Genomic DNA, 26,346 nt, shown 5'->3' with positions numbered 1-26,346 from the left:
TCCTTAGGCCGGAAAGGCTGGAATTCAAGTGCAAGAAGATGAATGAACTTTCATAAAAAGTAGATCTATCATGAAGAGGACGGGTAAATTTAAAACCACCAGTTGACCGATAAGTATTTGTTGTTTTTTCACCACTGCTCAGCTGGTGAATCATGCCTTGTAAACCTTGGCCCGGTCGTCTCCCCTCTCACTGGCGGGCGGGTCCGGTAGGTACCCCTGTACCCCGGCGGGGCTGCGGAAGGGGTCGGTGACGCCGCCAGCGGTGTCCCTGGCCGCTTCCTGCTCGCGCTGCGGCCGGCCCGGTGGCTGTGCGGACCGTCTCAGCGGGCCGTATAAATGTGCAGCGGCCGGTCCGGACGCCAGCACTCACTCCTCTCTCTTCCACGGCGCACCGCGCGGCAGCCGCCCTCTCTCCACCCATCTCAGGTGAGTCAGTCTATACCGGCGGCCGACACCGGGCGGCCCCGGCCCCGACCAGGGACGCTCGGAACTGATTGGGATATACCTAACTTTGTAGACTGTTCTACGCTGTACTTTTTAGGGTCCAATAACTTTTACGGTTGATAAACATTAACCATATATATTTTTGTTTGGGCTTGATAGGTATTGTTTTACCTCACCATTGCACGCAACAAGAAATGGAGATGGCGTTCCCCATGCTCGATGGAAGGCCTAAAATTAACTATTGTACTACTGTGTCTTTTTTCTGTGATTTTTTTTTGTACAACAAACTTATTTTTATTTTGGAAATCCTTTTAGTTTTACTTTTTGTAATGCTCAACATGATATATCTTGATAAAAATAATTTCAAAAATACTTTATAAAAGTTATATACGCTCTGAAAAGTCAGGCCCTTAGGGGGATATGCATCATATGCCCCTTGCTGCGGCCGCCGTCGTAAACACGCCATTACCTACCGCACCGCGGAAGTCCGGTGCTGCTTGGCGCCACGACTGGTCAAGGTCGCGCGCTCGAGCGCCGGCTCTTGCCCTTTCTAACAGGCCGGCTGGGGAGGGCATCAGAGCGCGCGCGGCCTTGTCAGGTGCGGCTGAGCGCAGCTTCCGCAGCCGGGAGCTGTGCTCCGGCCCTGCGCCCGTCGTGGCCTCGAGCCCCGCCGGCTGGAACGCGGAACCGGGGGCCAGGGGACCGCGGACGGCGCCTGCGCGGGGATCCGCCCCCGCGGACGGCCCGCGAGGCGGCCCGCCGGTCATGTGCGACCAGTCGGCCTGCTGGACGTGTTGCAGACTGTGTTACTGAGTTCCGTGAGTCGCCGTGAGTCGCCGTGAGTCGTCACTGACGCTCGTGTGTGTCTGTCTGTGCCGGCAGCCCCACCCGCCACCATGCACGCCATCCGTGTCGTCTCTGCCCTGCTGCTGGCTCTGCTGGCGCTGACGCTGATGGTGCCCGCCAGCGGGCTGCTCGTGTACCGGGGCCGCGGCGGCGGCCGGGGCGGCCGCTCCTTCGGCGGCCGCACCCGCTTCGGAGGCCGTCGCTGCAACTTCGGCAACACCATCAACCCGGACCCGTTCGCGTTCCCCAACAGCGCGCCGTTCCCGAGCGTGCCGCTGTGCTGAGCAGCGACCGGTCCGCGTCGGGCAGGTGGCGCGGGCGGGCGTGGCCACCCGCCGCACACCGGCGTACCGCGGTACGGCCGGCCAGGCGGCGGGGCTGAGCCCCCGCCCCCACCTGCCCCCCCCCCCGTGCTGTGTCCGTGTAAGAGAGTGCTGTGCTATCGTGAGCGTAGAGGTGTCCTATCAGACACCGTGACCTCACCTGATGACCCTTCAGCCAGCGGGCTCCGTGTTCTCCGCTACACGTCTGTGTACAAGGAGGCACGGACGGCTGGCCGGCGCGGCGCTGTCGCTGCGCCGGTACCCTGCAGTGTACCCTATCGGTCGTGGCCTGTCCCCCCTCCGCGCCCGGGAGCGGGGTGGGACGCGGCGCGGCTGATCGCATTGTCAATTGTTTTTCGTGTATTTTATTATCAGCCATGACTGTGTAATTTATTGTCATATGATATTGTTCATGGGCATTGCGCCGAATCGAGTGAATTGTTAATACACAAATGTGGATCCTTTTAGTTCGTCTAAAAGTCGCACACGAGGATCGATCGTTGATATCGCGTGACAACATTCATGATGTAACTAATATTGTTGGAGTTTTTCGTTAGTGCTCCGATTCAAATTGACGTAGCGACTCGGGGAAACCACCAATGAACTCAGAATTGGCAAATAGAATGATATGCATAAATTCTAATGCACCATGACGACCTCCTCCCACCAATATCGTGACCTAACAGGCTATGACCTGACTCTAACCTAAAATAAATATCCTGAGTTGGCCTCGCTGAAATGAAAAGTGTATCATTCGACGCGTCTTACCGAGACACACACGATATGTGTCAAAATTGTGACTTTGCTACCATTTTTGGCGAAGTTATTCGCCAAAGCCCTCGGTAGAGGAGAACATAAAACTGATAGGTACGGCGAGCGTTATGTTGTTTTATTTGGAATCACATTACGTATATACAGTTGACTATAAAATGATATTCCACCTCTCAAGCTATAAATTGACTGGAACGAATCACCCAATAGTATGGTGAGCGCAGGGTAAGACGAACGTCGAACAGACTGAATTACTCCACTCTCGCCTCACCAGGGCGAAGGGTAAGATCCGAACAGTTAGCACAAGCTTCAGATCCCTCATCACATTATCATCATAATCAAACAAATAAACAAACAAGCGTTGGGCCAAACATATCAAGTTATTGCCTGGCGTAGGATCCCACTAACAATACAATGGTGCGAGGTGCGGTCAAGACCGTATAGAGCAGAATCGCGGCACGCTTTAGAACTTCAAATACGGTTGACTCGATCCAACTGCCGGCAGCGTTTAATGACGGTGGGAAAAACAAACACACACAAGCACAGCACACGAGCACACAATACATACATGCACACAAAATCCGAAAATGAGACTGGTCCAGCCGAGTGCCTTCAGCGCCCCAGCGGGGCTATGGCCCGGGCCGCGGCTTGTTTACTGCACAATGTTTATGGGCTGTCTAGAAGCTGCAGCCATGATCTCGAGCCGACGCTTTTACAGCAGCCCCGGCCGCTGGACTATAACGCGGACACTACTAATGGCGACGTCGGCCGCTCGCGCAGCGGCCAGGTCCGTTTGCTATGAAGGTGATCAATGCGTATGCAGCACACAGGTGCGGTGACGGCGAGCTATCGGCTGCTCCGCCGTCACAGCATAAATAAAGGACAACAACAACATAGCGCCGCGCTCGGGTCAGGCGCGCTGCGCCCGCTGAGGCGTGCCGGTGGATCCGCGCCAGTCTGCGGCGACCGGCGGATGCCAACGGTCACTTGGCGACTGTCTGCGCCGGCCGAGCTGGCGGCTGGGGTTCGTCAGTGTGTGGCCGGTGCCCCTCAGCCGGAGCTGACCGGCGCCGCAGAGACACCCCCGCACAGCGGCAGGTCGACGGTGAAGTTGATCGCGGCCTGTCTCAGGGAGTGCCGCACCTCCTGGTCACCGCAGTGCACTGGGTTGCCTGCCGCAAACACAAGAGTTCAAAGTTGAATTTGATCCAAAGAATTAAACAAACACTGAACCGTCACGTGATCGGACCCAACGACCGAGAAGAGAAGCGTGCTGCTCCGCACTGAAAGATCGCATATTTCCACCAGTAATTATTTAATGTAATATTGGTTATTGAACGTTTGGACGGATTGCATATGGAACGTCCATCAGATGTTGATGGTTCGGGGTTGCGCGGTGACCTCTGGCCGGCACGGTCGGCCGACCGGCGCCGGTAAACAGAACGGGCAGCCGGCGCGCCGCCGCCCGCCGCTCCCTAACTCACCGGTTGCGCGCAGTTTGCGATGCTGGAGGCTGCAGCGCCAGTCCGGGTGGCTGTGCCAGCGCAGCCGGATGACGGTGTTGTTCCTCACGTCCAGCACGCAGAGCGCCGGCAGGCGGTGCAGCGATACGTCCAGCTGCTGCAGGCGGTTGTTGTTGAGCAGCAGGGTCTGCAGATGCAGCAGGCGCGGCTGTGGAATACACACAACGCACACAGTGAGCTAGCTCGTTGGACAGAGGAGCCGCGAAGATCACCACATTACTTCAGTCATCGCCCATCGGGCTTTAGTACAATCCAAATACTTATTCGGTAGCATGCTGGGAAAATATGCTGCTTTGTGGTTCCTCGTAACAGCCTGGGATGAGCGAAGGCCATAAAACTAATTTTAATTACATAATTTTAATTACATGAAGCAGAATTGTGTATATCACCAAGGATGCATATTGCATACACATCAGGTCATCGGCGACACAGATCTAATCACGTGAAAGATATTTTATCAATAACCACGATAAGCTACACACGATCAGCGCGGAAGTTCCATCTTCTCCGAACGCAACCCTGTGCCTTGCTGTGACCTCTGATTACCGCTCCACGCTGAGTGAATCAAAGCGCAGAGAATTGCTGAGTCAGGCTGAGCTACAATGAGTTGGCCACCGGCGTACTACAAAGGCGTGGGCGAATCGAGACACTTGAAACCACAGCCCCCACAGTCCTTAGACTTGATGATAACATAAGTGGCCGATGCAGAGCTACAGACCTTTGTCTATCATGAGGTTTAGATGTTTGATTAGCTGTGGTAGGTGCGGTCACAACGTTGTTAGTGCAAACGTACCACGGTCCCAAATATTTGGCGTGCATGAGGATACAATGCCGTGATGTCGGATGCTTCGCATGAGCTTCTCGTCAGCAAACAAATGCGATAATATCCGATATACAATGTCCGGGGTCATTGCTTGACCTTTTGACCTCAAAGTAGACCTCAAAGACCCCAAAGCAAACCGATGACATCTACATAGAGTGTTTGAAACTGTTCTATACTTCACCTCTTTAAACGCTAGTCAATTAGGAAAACACTCAAGGATCTCATCCGACCACTTAAATTGCAAGGATAAATAAGCAAGAACATAATACAGCTATCAGGATCGTTGGGTATAAAGTTACCAATCCGCGGTGCTCTGCGTCACCAATTTTCAATCGCCAGGCGCGGCGCTGACGGGTCTGTGACGAACCTCTGCGGGCGCGGCCCCGACCTGAAGCGCCCGCTGCGTCCCTCGGGTGACACAGTGAGCCGACCGGACGGTGGCGGACACCGCGTGGTGGGTCCGATTACCGAGCCGGTAACAGACACCCCGGGCGGAGTGTTTACGGACTGCAGCACTCGACCGCACCGACCGCTTGAGCCACCGCGAGCCGCGAGCCCAACGGCGTAAATCGGCGCCACGCCGCACAGCACAGAGCCTAAATAATCTACACCAAATTCCGTACTGAATAATTGACGAGCGTCAACAACGCTATTTAATTAGTCGCTAAAGTATGCGAGGCACTGTCAGATGAAGACAATAAAAGCAAGAGGGTTTCCAGGGATTCAGATGACAGCATCAGCAAGGTCAGACAAATTGGGTCAGACTCGTTCTTCAGAATACTTAGAACGTGGTGTTTGTTATGGTAATCAGCTGTCATACTGTCATATACTTTCGTTCCCGTCTTATATGCTAACAGCGCACAGGCTAGCATCCCTTGGGACGGATATCAGGGACGGACAACTGGTATCCGTAGCGCAGCCAAACTACCAGCAGCAAATGAGCATAACAAGCATATCTTATTAGCGGTTTTCACGACGGCTTTCTGGCACACATCTGGTTCACATTCGGTGCAATTTGTTCCAATTAGGTTCTTGATTGATTCTTAGTAGTTTTTCAGCTTAGTTTGCAGTAGTTGCTAAGTTACCTGATTCATAAAATTATCAAACAGTATCCTCGACTAAAACAGCCGTGCTCTCGCCCGGTGTCACATTGTTCTCGGCTCTCGCGCAGCTCACCTTCCTTTTGTGATGCTCTCAGGCGGACCCACCTTCTTCTCGCAGGTTCACCTTGTTCTTACCTCGCTCTGGCACGGACCCACCTTGCTCTCACGCGTCTCACCTTGCTCTCGTGCGGCAGCTGCTCGCGCGGACTGAGCGGCGTCACGGAGGTGAGGCTGTTGTCGGACAGGTCGGCGCTGACGAGAGCCGGCAGCGCCTCCAGCAGCTGGCCAATGCGCTGCAGACGGTTCCCAGATAGAGCCAGCACCTCCAGCGACGGCAGACCGGCAAAGTTGGCCGCCGATAACTGCCGAAAGAGCAGCGGTTACGGTGACAATTCAACAAACAAGCAATGAAAATAAACTGAGGCATAAGAGAGTGCCTACATGACAGCGTCTCTCCGAAACCGCGGAGTATCGGTGAAAATTCAACTAACGACGTGACTTAGGAATGAATATAAATGTGATCGATCAGTATAACAATGTACCCACCCACCTCGACGAGCTGGTTGTTTGAGAGGTTGAGCTTGACGAGTTTCGGCAGGTTCAGTTGGCCCACGGAGGTGATGCGATTCCCAACAGCGAACAGCTCCCGAAGTGAGTGTGAAAATACCCGGCCCTGTAAACAGGAATAGATTCATGGGTAGTGGAGGGGGTCAAATTGGACAGCTGTCACAATGCATAGCGCATCGAATGCATCCTTTTCCCAGTGTCCAGGAAGATATTTTGAACACAACTTCGTGCGTAGCAGGTCGTTGAGTTCTGAGAAATGGCATCAGCAATGACACATCGCAGTCTGAAACAATCTTTATGCCACACTGCGCAAGAAACACTTGTCATTTTATGCATTATCAAAAGCACAATCACTTAGCATTCAACTAAACATAATTGCATTTTTTCAACAGGTTCAAAATGTGCTATATTTCATCAAAATTGTATGTTTCTACCGGTGTGTTGTACGCATAAAGAATACCTATCCACAAACGTAGAATAAAACAACAAATCCAGAAACGATTAACAGTTTTATTACAACACAGTCCAATATTTCAGTGCTGGTTACCTCGATCATTGCGTCTGACTCGAAAAGTCTGACGTCAGCAGCGTTTGTTACACGCTCTGCCGCTGTCTACTTTATTGTGACGCAAGGAATGGATAGTGTTAGCGATAGTAAAAATAAATTAATTTCATAACCTAGTCTGGCGTCAGAATGTACTTGAATGGCGTAATGCCGGCTGCATAGCATCATTTACGTTGTTTAAGAGCATAACAAAGGACTTTGTGTGCGCGGCGGATTTCCAGAACATTCGCCTCGCAAAAGACGGAAGGGGTTCGACAATCAACATGCCGTCACGGAACGAATGGTAACGTTATCTCCCGCAACAGAAAACGAAAAACATTGGAAACAACAAAAACAAGCTACACACAGGCAATAAATCAAACGCGGCCATTCCACTAGACGCTTAACCCGCGCCCTGGTGTGGGTCTGAGCCACCTTCGCCCTGGTGGGGGGGGGCCAAAATGACCCCCCCCGTCTAACTCGAAAACGAAGAGGGCTAGGAAGACGCGGAAAAAAGCAAACGAAAGCCCATAACAAGTACGTTCGAAAGTATTTCGGTCATTTTTTCGCTAAGGTCAATATTGAGGTCGCTAGAGGTCATCATAGGTCAAATTTCAGTGTTTTCGGTGTTGCCGGACATATTCCGCTGTAGCTCGGAAACTAGAAGAGCTAGAGAGCCGCGGAAAAAAGCAATCGATAGCTCTTTTCAAGCTCTTTCGCCAAGGTTCGTCAGATTTGACCTCAGCTCAACGGTTTGGCCTACAGAGGTCATGCAAGGTCAACTTGGCAAATTTTGTTGAAAATGTTTTTAACTATAGCATGCATTCACGAGAAAATAGAGAAACGATTCATGCACCATCGTGCTTGGCTCGTCGAGACGCGTCGAATGATATATAGCTTGACCTCGAAAGGTCATTTTGAAAATTTGACCTCAGGTCAAGGTCATGACCTTACCGAAATAGGTCATGCTGCATATCATTCGATCCGCATTGACGAGACAAACACGATAAACGTCGAACGGAGTCTCTATCTCTATTCAATAACAAGTAAGTGCAGAAAAACCGCTGGTGACCTCTGGTGACCAGGGAGATGACCTAGCGTGACCTCAGCGAGGTCACAAGCAAATGGTTTCACATGGGCTGTGATTTGCTGACCCAAGACACTTCAATAACGAAATATAGGATCAATCACGCCCGATTTAGCTGAAAAACAACTACTTTTCGATTCTCCCATTGACTTATAATGGGGAGCAGCGATGACCTGACCTGACCTTAGGTCACATTTATAAAAAATCCGAGATAGCCATTTTGTAGAGCTGGGTGACATCTTCAAGTACTGTAAATTTTACATCGATCGGATAAAAGCTGTGCCTTTGAGAGAGCTTTGAACTTTTTTAGAGGTGGTGTCAGTTTTGGTGACCTTGTGACCTGACCTGACCTGACCCGAACCCCCCAAAACAGGACATGATGTAAAAATGTTGAATAAACAGCTATACAAAGTTTCAGGGCGCTAACTCAAGTGGTTTCTGAGTTATCGCTGAAAAACCACAGGGGGGGGGGGCCAAAATGGCCCCCCCCCACCAGGGCGAAGGTTAACAGAAATGCCGAGAACGATGCAACCTTTAAACGGTGAATGATTAACCCTCGCCCTGGCAGGGCATTTTTCATAACACGGCCTGGCAGGGGGGGGGGTCGATGCGACCCCCCCCCCCTCGCGATTGGCTCCTATGGCACCTAGAAACACCAAATTTGGTAGGTAGGTGGGCCCCCTGGAGTTCTCGCCCCTGTGCAAATTTGGTTGCTCTAGGTCAATATTTAGGGGGGTTTTGGGGGGTATAAATGTAAAAATTTCGCTAAAAACAGGTCAAAAGTTTTTCGCTTATAACTTTTGATCTAATTAAGATAGAGCAAAAAGAAAAGCACCAGTGAACTCAGCACGTCAAGGCGCGTCGAATGATATACTTTTTAGCTTGCTTAAGTGTACTTAAAGTTTTTCTTAAATTTTAAGTAAACTTAAATTAATAAATTAAGTTAAAGTTACCTAAATTGCATCATATTGCATATCACTCGATTCGGCTGATCACCAGGAACACAATGATACCATTTTTTAAGCTCTAGCGTCATTATGTGCCAAGTTATTGGCAAAAACGTCATTTGACCTCAGTTGACCTCATTTGACCTGACCCATGGATAAGTACACCAAACAAAGAAGCACCAAGTGACCTGCTGTTAAGTACTGTGGTTTCAAAGCACAAAAGTGATAGAACGAAGCGGATATCTCCAGTATTTTCCGAATTTAGTATTTTCCCATAGGCTTAACATTACGACGTAATGACCTCTAACTGACCTCAGGTCAGTGACCTCAAAAAACCCGAACTATATGTTATACAACTCGGTGAACTTAGCACATCCTGAAAGTTTGAAGGAAATCGGTGCAAAACTGTGAGTTGGACAGGTGCAAAAAGAAAATTGAAATTTGACCATGACCTTGTACCGGTTTTTCTGACCTGGTGACCTGACCCAAGGTCACCCGGACCTGAAATTTTCAGGTCATATGTAAAAAGGTTGCCCCATAGGCTGTGCCAAATTTGGCGGCGCTGCGCGCCGCCATTTTTACGCTATCTTCGAAAAACCTTAGGGGGGGGTCGCATCGACCCCCCCCCCCCCTGCCAGGGCGAGGGTTAAGTACGAGGACATTTGCCGATCAATGTCCGTTTGAACATGCCTAGTACAGCTGGCACTCCGTGGTCGGGGTCTCCAGGGGTCAGAGGGCGCTCCACGACCGCAGAACCAGCCTGTATGAGTTCGATTGGATGCAAGTGAAAGCAATTGCCGGCACTGCGATGTGATGTAAGCGAGTTAACGGCGTCGGATGCCGCAGCGCGGGACCTCAGTGTGTGCGCTGTGTGGGCCCGGCTGTGTGTTGCAGGCTGACGGGTACGTGGGTAGTGGGTAGTGGGGAGGAGGGCAGGGACAGTCCGACATCCACAGACCGCTTCACGCTCTACCGTGCTCGCCTCGCTGTATTTCACTATAGCGATAGTCGGTGAAATTCAACTAACAACGTAGGAAGGAGTACTGCAATCAGCAAACACGTGATGTTATCATGAAATTAGCGTCGAAAATTACATATTTATGTGGAGTATTTGCACAGGTCACCGCTCAAGTGCAAGCTCTTCTCCCTTGAGCCAGTATGGGACATGTGATAATGCGTGAAATGTTTGGTCAAGGAGCCTGTCGGCGCGGCCCAATGTCAATATTGATAACAGTGACAAGGAGCAGAGCCGGGTGCGGCGGTCTGCGGTCAGGCCAACTCAGACAACAGACCGGGCAGGCCACAGGCGCTCCGACGTATAACTCTGCTCCGACCAGACCTGTCGAGGAGCGCCAACAAATCCTGCCCACTGCCGGACAGTCTCTGGTCGATACACTGATGGTCGGCCAGATGGCTAACCTTTGATGCCAGAGAGCTGGACCTGCCACACTGGATAAACCCACAAGACAGACGGACGGGCAATTTGTAAACCCTCCTGACTGGCTGACGGTCGGATAAAACCAACTGAGTGCTGGAAAACTATGACCGGCCGTTCGACAGTCCTAGTGATCATTGCCCTCGCGCGACTTCGCCCGCCGACTCACGTCTGGGGGTGAGCGGCCCCGCCTGCAGGCCCACGCGGGTCACGGAGCGGCAGACTGGCCCAGAACTACACTCTATCGCCCCTCTAGTGGCACCCACCTGGTGGCGGTCCGGTGCCAGCTCGGCGACGGAGCTCAGCTGGTTGTGCGAGAGGTTCAGCTTGGTGAGCGCGGGCAGCACGGTCAGGATGGGGCCCAACTGCCGCAGCTGGTTGCCGTCCAGGTTCAGCTCCTTCAGCGCCGGCAGCCCCTGCAGCTGATCCACCGACAGCTGCGGGTAGAGAGTGTCCCACTCAGTACCCGACACCCAAACCCAGAACACCAGACACTCCGACCGGACAACCCGGCACTCGAATCAGGGCACTCAGCAATCTAACCATGAACAATGAGCACCCCGCCGGACCAAAGCATCTCGCCAAAACCAGAACAACCGGCACTCAAACCAGAACAATCGGTACTCAAACCAGAACAACCGTCGGCACTCAAACCAGAGCAATCGACACTCAAACCAGAACAACCGGCACAAATACCAGAACGACCGGCACTCAAACCAGAACAACCGGCACTGAACTCAGAACAACCGGCACTCAAACCAGAACAACCGGCACTGAACTCAGAACAACCGGCACTCAAACCAGAACAACCGGCACTGAATTCAGAACAACTGTCACTGAAACCGAAATACCCTACTCAAACCAGCAGGTTCTTGTACTTATCCCGCGCCCCAGTGGCGGTCTCAGCCAACGGCTTTGCCCTAGTGGGGGGGGGGCATATGTTACCACCCACCTCTAACTAAAAAACTAAGAGGGCTAGAAAGACGCGGTAAAAAGCCGTCGATATCCCTCGATGAGTACGTTTGAAAGTATTTCAGTCATTTTTCATCTTAGAGCAATATTGGGGTCACCAGAGGTCGTCAAAGGTCAAAATTTGCGAATTGTCATGATATTTTTCAGAAAACATGCCATTATCTCAGGAACTATGATAGCTAGAAAAACGCTTGGAAAAGCAATCGATAACTTTTGAACTCTTCTTTTGATAAGGTAATTATCAAAAATGACCTCAGGTCGATGGCTTAGCCTCCAGAGGGCAAAAACTCCAAAAATAGCTGTTTTAACGAAAAGTGTTTTTCGCCAATAACTTTTGACTAAAAAGCGCCACGACATTTCTATTGCCAGAATCGTGTTCCTTTCGCCAAGACGCGTCGAATGAATTATGACTTGACCTTGAAAGGTCAACTTGAAAATTTGACTTCAGGTCAAGGTCATGACTTGACCGAAAAAGGTCATGTTGCATATCAGTCGATGCGTCTCGGCAAGACAAACACAATGAGGCCATCCCCAGCGTTCTATCTCTTTCCAATCGAGAGTGATTGGCAAAAATATGTTTGTAGCCTCAAATGACCTCGGATGACCTCTCTAGAGGCTACTCAGCAAAAAAGACAACTTGGTCGTCACGGGTGGTCCAATTATCGTGATTCTGAAATATTTGGACTGTTCCTATTCGTACACACGGATCTAGAGGCATTTTCGTTTTTCTCCATTGACTTATAATGGAAAGGTCACACTACTGACCTGACCTTAGGTCACGGATATAAAAAATCCGAGATATACAACTTGTAGGCGCCCATAACATCATGCAATCCACCAAGTTTAAAACCTTTCTGACAAGCACTGCAGGCTGGCCATGATTGCAAACATTTTTAGGCTTGGTCAGTTAACTTGACCTGGTGACCTGACCTGACATGACCTGGGGTCAACAATTTCACAAATTGTCCAAAATTGATGTACAAAAAGCTACTCCAAGCGGCGCGGCGCTACGCGCCGCCGTTTTTTTTTTATTCACACGCCAAAAACGCGACAGGATGGTAGCGAAGGTTATAGGTCAGTCAGAGTTAACCCTGATCACACAATTTTTAATTACTAACAAAACCAAAGCCGACAAGGTAACTAGAAAACCATGGTATAGACTGCTAATGGGCCGTGGATGTGTAGACCCTGCACCTGCGCTCGTGCTAAGTGAGACCCTAACTGACAGTGTGGGCCACCATTCCACAGCGATGCACCAGCTTTTAGTGCAAGCGGTCCAGCCGTTTCCGATGTGTAGGAGCGTAATCCGCACGTGCGCACGTGCATGTTGCACCCCAATCATGACACAATACATTGATAAGCTACAAGCACTTATCCCAACAAATAAAGTAAAATCGCATGAAATAAACCGACAGGATACGATGTCATATAATTTCAAGTGTAACACCACATTTTATATTGTATAAAGATCTATTTCGTCCAGAGATATGTTACTTTGGCTTTTATCTCAGTTTACGTCAAAACGCTATATATCATGTCGAGGGGATAAGTTATCTTTCCGGACAAACATTAGTAGATTGGTATGATTTGTATAAGAGACGACACATTTTTTTTTTTTTTATTCAGGTACATTTATTGTGCTATTTAACAGAAAGTACAAGCTCACATGCATAAACACATTAACCACATGTACCCATACGAACCGCCGGTGCCGCTCAGAGCCTGTGCTCCCTGGCGCGGCGGTTACAGCGCCCCGCCGGCTCCCTCTGCGCTGACCACTTGGTTATATAGGTCTTTGTGGAGGTAGAAGAATATGTAGCCGTTTCTCTGGTGTCCCTCGCCCATAATGTCGGCCTCGTCGACACAGCTGACTCGGCTATCGTTATAGTGGTACCAACGGTCCCTGCCGACGCTGTAGACGTCCGACACGTAGTGTCCGGAGTGCGTGGCGCCGCCGTAGTGGCTGACGATGCCCACCAGCCGGTAGGTAAAGTCGCCGGCCAGGTCCACTGAGCAGAGAGACTGGCCGTCTTCCACGCAGAAATCCGAGAGATGTGCCTGCTCCGAGGTGTCGGCCGGCGCTCCCTTCCCCAGCGACCTCACGATGGCTTCCTGGAGCTCGCCATCTTCGTCCTCGCGGGTCCGCGCCGGTTTGGACTCGGAGTCAGCGTCCAGCACCACCAGCTCATCCTGCGCTGGCGGCGGCGGCGGCAGCGGCTCGGCACCGGTCGCCGGTGAAGAGGGACGCGCCGGCGCTGCGGTTCCGGCCGACACCGGCGATCCGGCGGCGGCGGACTCCGGCGGGCCGGCGCTGGCGGTCGGCACTGATGACGGTCCACAGGCGGCGGGCGGCGGCGACGGACCCGACCTGGGCGCCTCAGACTCCTCGAAGTCGGAGAGGGTGCACAGGGAAGGCTTCCTGCACTTCCACTCGGGAGGCCGGGTGACGTCATCCGCGACATATTCGTTCAGTGAAAGGAACTTGGGAATGCCGACATTGGCGCGGATTTTCTTCGATTCCAAACACAAATTTTGGCCCGGCAGAATCAGGCATGTGGTGTGGATGACGTCGTGGCATTGGCATCCGCCACTAGCAGCATAAAAAACGTTTCACTTATCCCTGTTGTGTTGCACAGTTTATATGTTTCGGTACCACTATCTAAATAAAACAACCGATGCTTTAGGGGGACCAGTATGACATAAAGCTTCAAAGAAGAGCGCTAGCCTTTATTATCGAAATATTTTGATATGAGGAACATTTGTGAGAAACATAGCACAAGTTCCGGGGTAGTCTCAGCATCCAGATAATAATAAGAAATAAAAACGTTTTTTAAAGATGACTTTATATTCGCGGTCTCAGAGAAGACATTACAGACCGGAAAACGGGTGGATATAGGAAATTCCTATACCCTTCACATTTACGATTGTAAATATGCTGAAGGGATAAACCTAACTTTATGTAAGCAAAAGGGACAGCAATAATTTCATAGCATTAGAAAAGTACGAGCATGTGAATGATTGTACAATATGTTGTTGCGATATTTAGTCTGATACGATATGTTATGACGGTATTTCATATTATAACAAAATATTATGAGATATGTCACGATCTATTATTGCACCAAACAGCAGTATTTAACCCTATTAGTGGCAGGGGGGGTTGTTTTTATCCACCCCTCAGGTTTTTCGGGAATATCTCCGAAACCGCTGAAGCTACGATGCTGAAATTTTCTGACTTTTCCTAAAACTAAATTGGGCACATTCCCTGAAAATTTCAAGTTCATAACTTTACCAGGGGCGGCTCCAGAGCACTGGGAATTGGGGGGTCCTATTCGTGAAGCGAGTCATTTGGGCGAAGATCACGATGCTGCACCAGTTTTACGAACAGTGAATAAAAGGTATCATGTGATAACATATACAGTTATTGTGCATCCTCTTTTGACACGTTTTTGCTATAATAGGCGGATCCAGGCGTCCAAAAAGGGGGGTTATGTTTTACCTCCCAACATAGGTGCCCTGACACCGCCTATGCATTACCAATACAATTTTAGTCGTTCTCTCATAAGAAAATTATAACATAACAAGACCATTACCACCCTTTTTGGAAAGAGTACCAACAAAAACCTTATTTACTATACTTTTTGTGTACCCCCAATCTCAATGATCTGTATCCGCCTATGATTTTTGAAAATGCATATTTTTAGGATCCATGTGAATGCCTGGTTCATTCTCTATCGATCGGCAAAAGTTGCGTTAAGATTGGTTCAGAAACCTGGCCGTGATAAACAGTCTAAAATGTATCTGCAATTTGCCCGTTTTTACCCCCCTCTACCCCCCCTATTGACATTTTTTAATTTTTATTTTTTAGAAATGTAGATCACGTTGAGCGAAATCGAATGCCGTTTGAATTTTGAAAATCGGCCCGTTAGATCTCAAGATATCAAGGGGGGGGGGGGTCGTAAACAGCCCCCCCCCTGCCACTAATAGGGGGTAGCCAGGAGCCTGCCACTAATAGGGTTAAATCGGCCAAAATGAATACAGATGATGCCGCGAGGCGGGCCTATTGTACTGTTGACCTCACTCAGACGTCAGCACTCAGACTGTTGACTGCCTGGCCGTCAGCACAGCTATCCATGTGCGTGACCGCGGCGCACCAGCGGGCTGTGGGTCGGGACCGCGGGCGTCACCGTCATTCGTCTCCCTCTGTTGTGACTGGGGACGGGGGCCGTTTGGACTCCCTCCTGACGCACCATCGCCCCCGTCAGAGTTGACGCGAAACTGCCGCCGACGTCACACGCCTGACGACGCGTCCACCGGCCGGCCAACATCAGTCATGAGAGCCGGCAACTATACGGTGGCCTAATTTCCCGGCTAGCGGGACGTGGTGACGTCAATGCGTCTAGTGCCTGCGTCACCGAGGAGGTTAAGGTCACACTCGCGTGCCGGGAGTACGCGTGCCTCGGCGGCTGCCGGTCTCGCCTAATCGGCCGCTTATGTGAAAAGGCGTGACGTAAGGGCTCGACGACGGCCAGGCAAGACATAAACACGGCTGGCACGTTATGAAGGGGCCGTTCGGCGAGGCGTTTAGTGCCCACTCCCGGCAGCTGGGCCGCTGGCGGCACGCGGAAATGGTCCGGAAATGGGCTGTCAATGGGGTAGGGCAGGGCGGGCAGCCAGGGGTCGCCTGGGAAATCGGCGCAGGGGTCGCCTGGGGAATCAGCGCAGGACAATATATACAACGCCGGTGTGCAACAGCCATTAAAAACGACAGGTTGCGTCGAACATGCATAAAGCCCAGCACATGGTGTTTCACATATGTTTACCTGTTACAATAGTCAATACCTATCCAAATATCTAAGGATGTTCATTCATTATTATGTTCCTTGTTTACATTCAAGCATGTCCTTTTGACCTGAACACCTGAAAGCGGTATGCCGTTGGGATTTACTGCTATTAGTATGATGCCATGCTTGTTCCGCAACGTCTCTATCAATCGTTTTTCTTTTCGGCCAAATTCATAGACAAATGTGAGTCAGCCCTGCAAAAGGTGTGGACAGTGGCGGTTTTCGCTTCAACTTACTTATCCACAAATACATAGCTGGCGCCCATTGAGTAAATGCTGTTGAATATGTTCGCAAAAGCCTTTTAGTAGGTATGTGTATGTACCATTTTGAATAGGGTACTTTCAGTATGTATCATTTTAAATAGGTAGCTCCAGCAGGTCCGTGCGGCTCCCTCGCTGGCCTACCTGGTCGATCAGGTTGCGGGAGACGTCGAGTCTGCTGAGCCGGTGCAGTCGGAGGTGGCCGATCGAGCGGAGCCGGTTCGAGCCGATACTGAGCCGGTCCAGGCCGGCCGCCTCCTGCAGGCCGTCCACCGACTCCAGACGGTTGTCGTAGGCAATCAGGGAGGTCAGCTGGCCGCCCTCCGGCAGCTGGCCGCGCAGAGAGGTCAGCTGGTTGTTGGAGACGAACAGCCAGCGGAGACTGGTGAGCTGACTGCGACAGACAGAGCAGTCTGGTCAGCTGGATGCGACAGACAGACAGACAGACAGACAGACAGACAGACAGACAGACAAACATGCAGAGTAGACTGGTGAGCTGGCTGTGACAGACAGACAGACAGACAGACAGACAGACAGACAGACAGACAGACAGACAGACAGACAGACAGACAGACAGACAGACAGACAGACAGACAGACAGACACAGACAGACAGACAGACAAACATACAGACAAACATACAGACAGACATACAGACAGATAGAGCAGACTGGTCACTTGGTCAGGTGGGTGGAAATACAGCCAGAGCAATGAGCCAATGTGTCACCGCAAGGGTCAGGTCGGCATTTGGATAGTTTTTCTTTACACGTTACATGCTAAAGAAGTGGATGCGGAAGTTTTAGGCATTATCGCTAAGATAATCAATTAGGCACGCCGTATGTACTTGAATCAACTTCATCCAGCCTGGATGGGTTCGTGCAGGCTGTGGATTTACTCAACAAGGCTGGTCTGCGGCGGCTGGCGGGCTGAAAAGCGATGATATTAAGGTCGGTGTCTGGTGGCTCTACTATGCGCCTCGCTCACCTGACTGTGCCGTTCAGCGTGTGCAGCTGGTTGTCCGTCAGGCTGAGGTGCCGCAGACCGGCCGGCAGGGCTCCCTGCTCCATCCGGCGCAGTCCGTTCGCGGCCAGAGAGAGGTGGCGCAGGCACGGCGCGGCGCCCAGCCGCCCGCGCGCCAGCCGCCCGATCCGGTTACCGTTCATGGTGAGCGTCTGTAGGCGCGGCAGAGTGGCCAGCGCCGCCTCCGGCACGGCCGACAGACGGTTGTCGTCGAGCCGGAGCAGCTGCGCCGAGCCCAGACCGGCGAACAGCGCCTCGGGCAGCGAGCTGAGCGCGGTGCCGCTCAGCTCCAGCTGTTTGACCGGCCGCGGCTTGTCGCCGAGCAGCTGAGCGCCCAGAGGGCCGCCCCAGCCGGAGAGCCGCAGCCGGGTCCTGCCGGAGACAGGATTCTGTTAGTTCTCCAACGGGCCTCCGACCCAGCCGGAAAGTCGCAGCCGGCTCCTGCCGGACACAAAACTCTGCGAGACCTTCTCTATCGCTCCCCGAGACGTCTGACAACCGCAGACTGTTGCATCGCACTGATTGATATACTCTGGCAAATATCGTAGCGTTACATGCTCTGGCAGCTGAGCCACTGTGTCTGAACGCGAGTCCTATCCGATGATAGATCTTTACAGATGGTAGATGCTGTAGGCAGTGGGCAAGCAAAGCGGTGAAACCCAAACATTCACTGCTCGCAAATTATTGAAACCACAAAGTTCCTACTAAAAACATTTTCAATTGACGCTTTTGTGGATTGCGGGGAGCCCGGAAGCTCCGCACTGGGCGGGTTGGCGGTTGGTGAGTGGTCGTCGGGCGCTCGTACGCTAACCGCACATGGTGACTCGTGCCGCGGTCTCCTCTGGCGTCAGCCGTGCGGCAGCGCAAGCAACCGGCGCATGGCAACAACGGCAATTTCCAGCACTACCGTCTAGTCATTCTCCTGTCGTATTACCTCCGTAAAACTCCGCAATGTCTCGCCTTAACATGTTTCAGTGGAGTGACAACTATTGAATTATTATTTTAAAGTATTAGATAAATTAAAAACAAAAATTGAACCGTCGTTACTAAATGGCAGCAAGACCTCGTAAAGTATAATAAACCGTCTTAAGTGCCTTACCGAAGTGGCGAAGTAGCAGTACACCGAGCTGGGGCAAGTGTAACTGGTGTCCCCATTGCATAGCGCGCGCACTGCTACATGTGCTGATGGGGAAATTACATGAACTATCAGGTCATTCACGCTGTCAAACCAGACCGGCCCGAGTCAGTCGTCTGACCTGAGGTCAATGACATTTTGTCATTATAGCTTTCGCCCTTCTGAACTGTTCTGCGGAGCAAAGATGCATGCGTGTTAGATAATGAATTGTCATAAGCGATAACACTGGACGTTACAAGAACCGAGATAATGAAATCCGTATTAAACGTTCTATCATTGTGTCTGAAAACAATGAAGATAAAAGAAACGAAACATAAATAGTCAGATTTGCGCAAGCCATTAGTAGAAATTGCAAATGCGTCTCCCAAACAAATACCTTTGGAGAAAGCCGAAAACAATTACTGTGGCAATAATATAAATACCTAACAAAATCCGTGTATCCTTAGAGCCGGATTTATAGTAACAACAGATTTATAAATTTCGATGTAAATGTCAATAATGATATTAAACGAAAGGAGCACGGATATTCAAGTTTGCGCAGATTTTAACTCGAGCCCCAGGGCTATCGGCGGACCCTGCCACCCGTAGGATGGGGCATCGTTTCACCCCTCCCCCCCTTAGATCTCGGAAAGTTACCGGACGATTTTCAAAATTCAAACGGCATTCGATAGCCCCGCCGGAGAACTACATTGTGACCAAATCTTATTGACTTCCGTCCAACCGATGACGTCACATGTCAGGTCAAAAGTCGCATTTTCACCGTTTACAGGCATTCTTAGAAATGTGTTGTAAAATCAAAAAGGGAAAGAAGGGGGAACACCGACCCCTTTAACCTTTTAGTGCGTTGTCACGTAATTTTTTGGCCACATGGTAAATCTCTCCGTTTCATTAGATTGTCGCGTTAATTTTACATACATATCACCCAATTGTTTTCTTGTAATTTCGTTCATCATTGCATTATTCCACATTTAGTAAAAATCTACATTTTCGGGGTAACGCCGCCAATTGGGTAACACTGACACCGCCCGAGCACAGCAGGCAACGAAATTTGCAGGTTGCTGAACTACTAAGCTGTTCTTCTTATCGTGAATTTCTAGGCGTTTCAGTATAGGTATTCATAAAATGCAGTGGGAGCAATACTATTATATCCCTGGTACAATGAAGTAGGGGAGACCCGGGAGGTATGGGCCCCCTGGAGGTATGGGCCATCGCAGTTTTGAAGAAGTGTTGCGTATTTTTACACATTAGACGGCGTTAACTGGTAGCAGCCATTCCGTTATGCATCCCACGTGATTCTTAAAACCTTCATCAGTCTTCTTTGGCAATGAGCGGTGATAAAGCGTTTTTGCCCTCTTCGAGTAAAATACGGTACATACAGAAAATTCGTGATAAATTTGAACCAGGCTCGTTTTATGATGTCAGACCATCGCTAACATAAAATTTAAAGCATGCAAATTAAGACTGGATAGACAATTTGAAGTTTTCTTGCAAGATTATGAGCTGAGATGCTACGCACATTATGGCGTCCTAACCGGGAGGTTCGGGCCACCCACCCCCGTTGATCCAAAATAAATAAAAAGATGCTTTCATTCAGTGTCATCTTCAATAGGTTTTATTTTTGTCGCGCAAGGTCGAAAATTTAACTTCAAATTTCATTCGCAAATAAAAATATTATTGATCTTATTTCATGGTGCATGATTGAGTTTACCAAAATACATATGGGCCCAAGTGACCTCCATTGAAGCAAGCTGTTGGCCGCTTATGCGGTTCCTGCAGGAACCGCATAAGCGGCCAACGGCTCTAAGAGAGATCAAGGTAGATACCAGCTACTAGTATTATTCTCATTGTCGAGAAAAGAATATGAAACATGGCACCGGCCCATACCTCCCGGGCCATGGCCCATACCTCCCGGTGTACAGGGCGTTGCAGGTAAATCCGACACTTGGAAAAAACGTGTTTATTCGAGTGCTATGCTCACGATGAAAAGCTTGGGCAGCATGTTACATCTCTATGATCAATTGCCTCCCCCAAAACACAAACACAGGATCGCCAACGGACGCCCCTACGTCTTCCAGCAAGAATCCGCCCCGGCGCACAAGGCCAGGACGACGCAGGCGTGGCTGCTCAACAACGTCCCTCACCACTGGTCGGCGGACTTGTGGCCGCCCTCCTCGCCTGGCTGCAACCCCCTCGATTATTTCTTCTGGGGCGTGATCGAGGCCAAGACCAACAAGCACGCACACAATACCGTCGACTCTCTCAAGGCCGCCATCGTGGCAGAGTTCGCCGCCGTAGACAAGGACACGGTCGCCAAGGCGTGCGAATCATTTCGCCCTCGGCTTGAGATCGTCGTCGCCGCCGACGGCGGTTACATCGAGTAGAAATGCAGCATATGACTCGAACTGGTGCTGACTAAAATGCCAGGCCTGTGTGTGCAATATTCATGCTTTCATTGCCGATTTCGTATTTTGCCTCTCAAGTGTCTGATTTATCTGCAACACCCTGTAATTTGATGGATCGAAAAAGCACTTGATTTAGTGAAAGTTATCTCGAGACAAAATAGTTTATTCCAGATGTCTAATATCAGGCACACGTTGCAGGCGAAAGTCAATTTCACGTACACAGAGTGAAAAACCGGGTCTAGCCACTGCCCACTGGAAGAAAATTGCCTTTTCACAAAACCGGCCCATACCTCCCGGGTCTCCCCTACTCATTTATAAAACTAGTTAGACGACTTTAAGCCCCAAAAGTTCATTTATCCAAATTTATCATTGACCTCTAATAAAACATAGTAAATACGAGTTCTTTCTTTATTTGAAATGCGTCAGTCCTGGGTCAGGTAGCACAATGTGCTATTAACCCTCGCCCTGGCAGGGGGGGTCGATGCGACCCCCCTAAGGTTTTTCGAAGATAGCGTAAAAACGGCGGCGCGCAGCGCCGCCAAATTTGGCACAGCCTATGGGGCAACCTTTTTACATATGACCTGAAAATTTCAGGTCCGGGTGACCTTGGGTCAGGTCACCAGGTCAGAAAAACTGGTACAAGGTCATGGTCAAATTTCAATTTTCTGTTTGCACCTGTCCAACTAACAGTTTTCGACCGATTTCCTTCAAACTTTCAGGATGTGCTAAGTTCACCGAGTTGTATAACATATAGTCCGGTTTTTTTAGGTCACTGACCTGAGGTCAGTTAGAGGTCATTACGTCGTAATGTTAAGCCTATGGGAAAATACTAACCCTCGCCCGTAAACGGTGTTTTGCCACCTTCGCCCATGCAGGGGGGGGGGGGTGCGACCCCCCCCCTGGCGTTTGAAAACGAAGCGTCGTAGAGCTTAGCGGAAAAGACCAATGGATTGCTCTCAGCGAGATCTCGCTATTGGTGGTATATTTTTTGGTCCTAGGTCAACATTTGACCTACTTATGACCGGTCAAAGGTCAAATTTCCGGAAAAATCTAACCTTTTCAGATTTCCGCGCCGATTGCGGCAAAACGGTAAAAGATATCGACTTGAAACCTTCACTATCGTGATCCTTGATCAATTCTCTATCGTTTGGTGTGTATTTCGATGTCATACCTCTAAAAATGATGCGTTGGGAGCATCGGAAGTCTGCAAGGTCATTTGTGCATTGGGTCACGTCAGGCGTGTGACGTCACTGACCTGACCCTGACCCAAAATGAACTACAAGAAAAAACCGACGATGCCTGAAATGGATAGCAAATTCGAATTCAGGGCATCAAAATACCCCGAAAAGGCACACAAGTGCAAGAAGTCATTACAGGTCAACCGAGGTCACTGACCTTACCTTGACCTTTAGTGACCTTCAAAATGTCAACGGACATTGTGCTAATGTCAAATCAGCCAGTTGTGATTCTAAAACAATCCATCAGTGCGTCAGGTCAGTCGGCATTTATACCAATGTGAAGCAATCGCCAATTTAGCGAAAATCTGGCCGGAGGTTGTTCCCTTTATGACGTCATAACTCCGTGACCTGGCATGACCTTGACAAAAAAAGTTACCAAAAGTTGCGCAAAGGATGCCCCAAAGGGTACTGAAAATTTGAGCAGGCTATCTGAAACGGTTCGGCGTGTAGCTAAGAAAAACCTCAGGGGGGGTTGCACCAACCCCCCCCCCACATCGGCGAGGGCTAAATTCGGAAAATACTGGAGATATCCGCTTCGTTTTATCACTTTTGTGCTTTGAAACCACGGTACTTAACAGCAGGTCACTTGGTGCTTCTTTGTTTGGTGTACTTATCCATGGGTCAGGTCAAATGAGGTCAACTGAGGTCAAATGACGTTTTTTTCCAGTAACTTGGCACATAATGACGCTAGAGCTTAAAAAATGGTATCATTGTGTTCCTGCTGATGAGCCGAATCAAATGATATGCGATATGATGCAATTTGGGTAACTTGAACTTAATTTATGAAGTTAAGTTTACTTAAAATTTAAGAAAAACTTTAAGTACACTTAAGCAAGCTAAAAAGTATATCATTGGACGCACCTTGACGTGCTGAGTTCACTGGTGCTTTTCTTTTTGCTCTATCTTAATTAGATCAAAAGTTATAAGCGAAAAACTTTTGACCTGTTTTTAGCAAAATTTTTACATTCATACCCCCCAAAAAAACCCTAAATATTGACCTAGAGCAACCAAATTTGCACAGGGGCGAGAACTCCGGGGGGCCCACCTACCTACCAAATTTGGTGTTTCTAGGTGCCATAGGAGCCAATCGCGAGGGGGGGGGGGGGGTCGCATCGACCCCCCCCCCCTGCCAGGCCGTGTTATGAAAAATGCCCTGCCAGGGCGAGGGTTAAATACCAAATAGCCCAAGTGGGTATTGTTACCCAAGGGTCTGCATTTTTCTACAAAATCCTTCAATATGGCAGCACGACAAAAATAGCACTCGAGCAGAAGCACGAAATGTTTGGATGAGTCCTAATTATGGCAAAAAACCTACTTCAGGACTATTGTCTGTCAAATAGGATAATTTTTCTTCTGCTAATTATACTAGAAAAAAGTATGAAACGTATTCATGAAACTTAAATTCGGAATTTTTCGCAAATCATCTAAATAAAACAATGCGGTGCACTGCTCATACCTGCAATTCTCTTGACGTCACGCTGCCAAAAGACAGTCAGCTGTCGCCCTAGACCTTTTCATATTTCTGATATCGGGGTGGGCGGTGTTCCACAAAGGGTGGTGTTTCCCCATTTTCCCCTAAAAGGCAAATTATTGAAAATCACCGATGGGGACTTGATTGTCTAACACATAATTTGCTATCTGAGGTCACTGATACCAGGTCAGTTCAAAGAGGTCACTGAGGGTCACACTATGAACTAGTGTTGTTTGATGCATGTTATATAGTCCATGTTACATGAAAAATGCGATTGTGTGGGCTAGGTGACCATTGGGGCCAGCTTAGGTGAAGGTCAGGTGAGGGGGGTTGATACAGCCCCCTAACGTTTTTCGCAAATAACCCACGTAAAAAGCGGCCGATCGCAACGAAACTTTCAGTACCCTCGCGTTAATCAATTGTACACCTACCCTAAAAGTTGTATGACCCTGACCCAAATGACCTTTGACCTGTAGCCTACTTTTCGAGACCATGTTTGGCCGGAATCGCGATTTAGCGTATGTCGGCTCGCATTAGCCGCGCGTTTGCAGTCTTTTCGTGGTTTCAAGCGTCAAAACATGTGATTTGATGTTGATCCCATACATTAGGGTGATGTCAAGGTCAATGTCAGGTCATTGACACTTGATGACCTCGTTTCATTTTTTTTTTTTAGTTTTCCAGCTTGCTAGGCTAGTTTTTGGAGCTGAATTCGAATTTAACAACCATTTGAACATTTACAAAGTAGTTCTGGTGCCTTCGTATTTCGTAACATGTTACAAAGCTGTCAGAGGCGTTTGAAACGCAATACGACTACCCGGAAGGACCCTACTTGTTGACCTGATCAGGCCTCACCCGACCTGGCCTAAATGCATAGACATCATCTGTGATCAAAATTAGCATGATATTCGTGATTAGCACCCCGAAAAAAGCATATCAGCCACACTACGACGTTCTAACAGGTTCCGATTTTTTCCGACTTTTGGGTCATTGACCTGACCTGGAAGGTCAACCTTTCTTGGTCGAAAATGGCAGAACATGACATCATTCTGCCGTCATGTATGGCCAATCTATCATAACTATTGGAAATATTTTTGGTCACAACATGTAAAATTATTGTAAAATTTTAAGTGCTCATGCATCTGTCAGTGTCCCTCCAACATATGTAAATACCAGGATTTCTCCATCCGATCGTACGCTGCCGCAAAAATGGAAAAAAGTCAGCCGTCAGCCAACCGGAAGGCCAACTAACAGCAGGTCACGCCGTCATAGCCGACTCGTGTCTCCAGTGGGCAAGTCGCGGGCGCGGAGCAGAACACGCTGATGAATGGGTGGCGTCACTGTAACCGTTACGGCGCCAGGTCGGGCGACCGCCGCCCGCCTCCCGAGCGCCGAGGGCGCCGCTCTGGTGACCCGGGCGCCCGCCGGCAGGTGACGGTCCAACTCACCTGTGGACCAAGCCGTCCTCCTCCTTCACGGTGCAGTCGACCTCCTCGGACGCCGGGCTCCATCGGTCGCCCACACAGCGGATCTCTGAGATCGCTCCGGGGCCGAAACTGGCCCTGGCACAGCCGGTGGTGGGCAGCGCGTCGAGCCACCGCAGCAGCCCCAGCAGTACGCAGAGACACAGCACGACCTGCATGGCTGCCACTGACCCGGCCTCCGTCCCCGCCGGCTGCCGCGGCCCGAACTGCCGGCGGCGCGGCGCCCCGGGCGGCCGCGGCCCAGAGGCGGCGCGCGCACCGGCCTGGGCCGTCTGTTTGGGCGCCCCGGCTGCACGCTCGGCCCGGCACGGTCCGCTCTGTGAGCGATCAGATGTGGCATCTGATCACTCACGAGCGGCCCGGCCGCTGTGGCATATACTCCCAGATCCACGGTCTGCCTCTGCTCATATGGCGTTCATTCTGGGCTGTTCCTTCCTGTCTTCATCTCGGGCATGAGCAAATTAATTATAATAATGATAATAAACCGAGTAGGTATGTGTAGTATAAAGCAAGCGAATAAATAGCAAACCCTGTTCCTTCACTAATATGTAATGTCGCAACGCAAGAAACTTCGCCTGCGTGTTAGTGCATCCCACTTTCGTCCCGATACAGCTCGTTATTTAATTAACGGTAGATAATGTGATGACAAAAAACGTTCTTGCCGTTTTTATTTCTTCGGCACTGGCCCTTCGAATAGTCGGCGGCACAGGTTAACCCTTGCCGGCACAGGGGGGGGGGGATGCATCACCCTTAAGGTTTTTCGCAAATAACGCGCGTGAAAAGTTGCCGATCGCAACGAAACTCTCAATATCCTCGCGTTGACCAATTGTACACCTAACCTGAAAATTGCATGACCCTGACTCAAATGACCTTTGACCTGTGACCTAGGTACTATTCGAGACTATGTTTGGCCGGAATCGCGTATCGGCGTATGTCGGCTCGCATTAGCCGCGCGTTTGCAGTCTTTTCCTGGTTTCAAGCGTTCAAACATGTGATTTGATATTGCTTCCATGCATTAGGGTGTATGTCAAGGCCACCGGAAGGTCAGGTCAGGTCATTGACCTTTGATGACATCGGCTCACTTTTTCCAGTTTTGCATGCTAGTTTTTGA

General features: G+C 50.1%; 1 protein-coding gene across 1 annotated transcript; it reads right to left on the bottom strand.

The window, feature by feature from the left end:
- Positions 1 to 2,481: 2,481 nt before the first annotated feature.
- On the bottom strand, positions 2,482 to 25,491 carry LOC122371332 (chondroadherin-like protein). The gene is made up of 8 exons (XM_043347577.1): positions 25,200 to 25,491; positions 17,473 to 17,880; positions 16,634 to 16,883; positions 10,680 to 10,850; positions 6,384 to 6,506; positions 6,010 to 6,195; positions 3,869 to 4,055; positions 2,482 to 3,556 (listed from the first exon to the last, which is right to left on the bottom strand). The coding sequence occupies exons 1-8, from the start codon at positions 25,391 to 25,393 to the stop codon at positions 3,435 to 3,437; spliced, it is 1,641 nt and encodes a 546-aa protein (XP_043203512.1). The 5' UTR covers positions 25,394 to 25,491; the 3' UTR covers positions 2,482 to 3,434.
- Between the last annotated feature and the right edge of the window lie 855 nt (positions 25,492 to 26,346).

This window comes from Amphibalanus amphitrite, unplaced genomic scaffold (assembly GCF_019059575.1).
Source record: "Amphibalanus amphitrite isolate SeventyFive unplaced genomic scaffold, NRLGWU_Aamphi_draft 001232F_arrow, whole genome shotgun sequence".
Classification (NCBI taxonomy): domain Eukaryota; kingdom Metazoa; phylum Arthropoda; class Thecostraca; order Balanomorpha; family Balanidae; genus Amphibalanus; species Amphibalanus amphitrite.
Note: the sequence above shows the minus strand (reverse complement) of the source record. Positions and strands in the feature narration are given on the sequence as shown.

Coding starts and splice junctions, on each gene's coding strand:
- LOC122371332 (XM_043347577.1), bottom strand. CDS start 25,393: ATGCAGGTCGTGCTGTGTCTCTGCGTACTGCTGGGGCTGCTGCGGTGG. Junction 4,056..6,009: donor AGCTGCCGCACGAGAGCAAG/GTGAGACGCGTG, acceptor TGTATTCCACAG/CCGCGCCTGCTGCATCTGCA. Junction 3,557..3,868: donor TCGCAAACTGCGCGCAACCG/GTGAGTTAGGGA, acceptor TGTTTGCGGCAG/GCAACCCAGTGCACTGCGGT.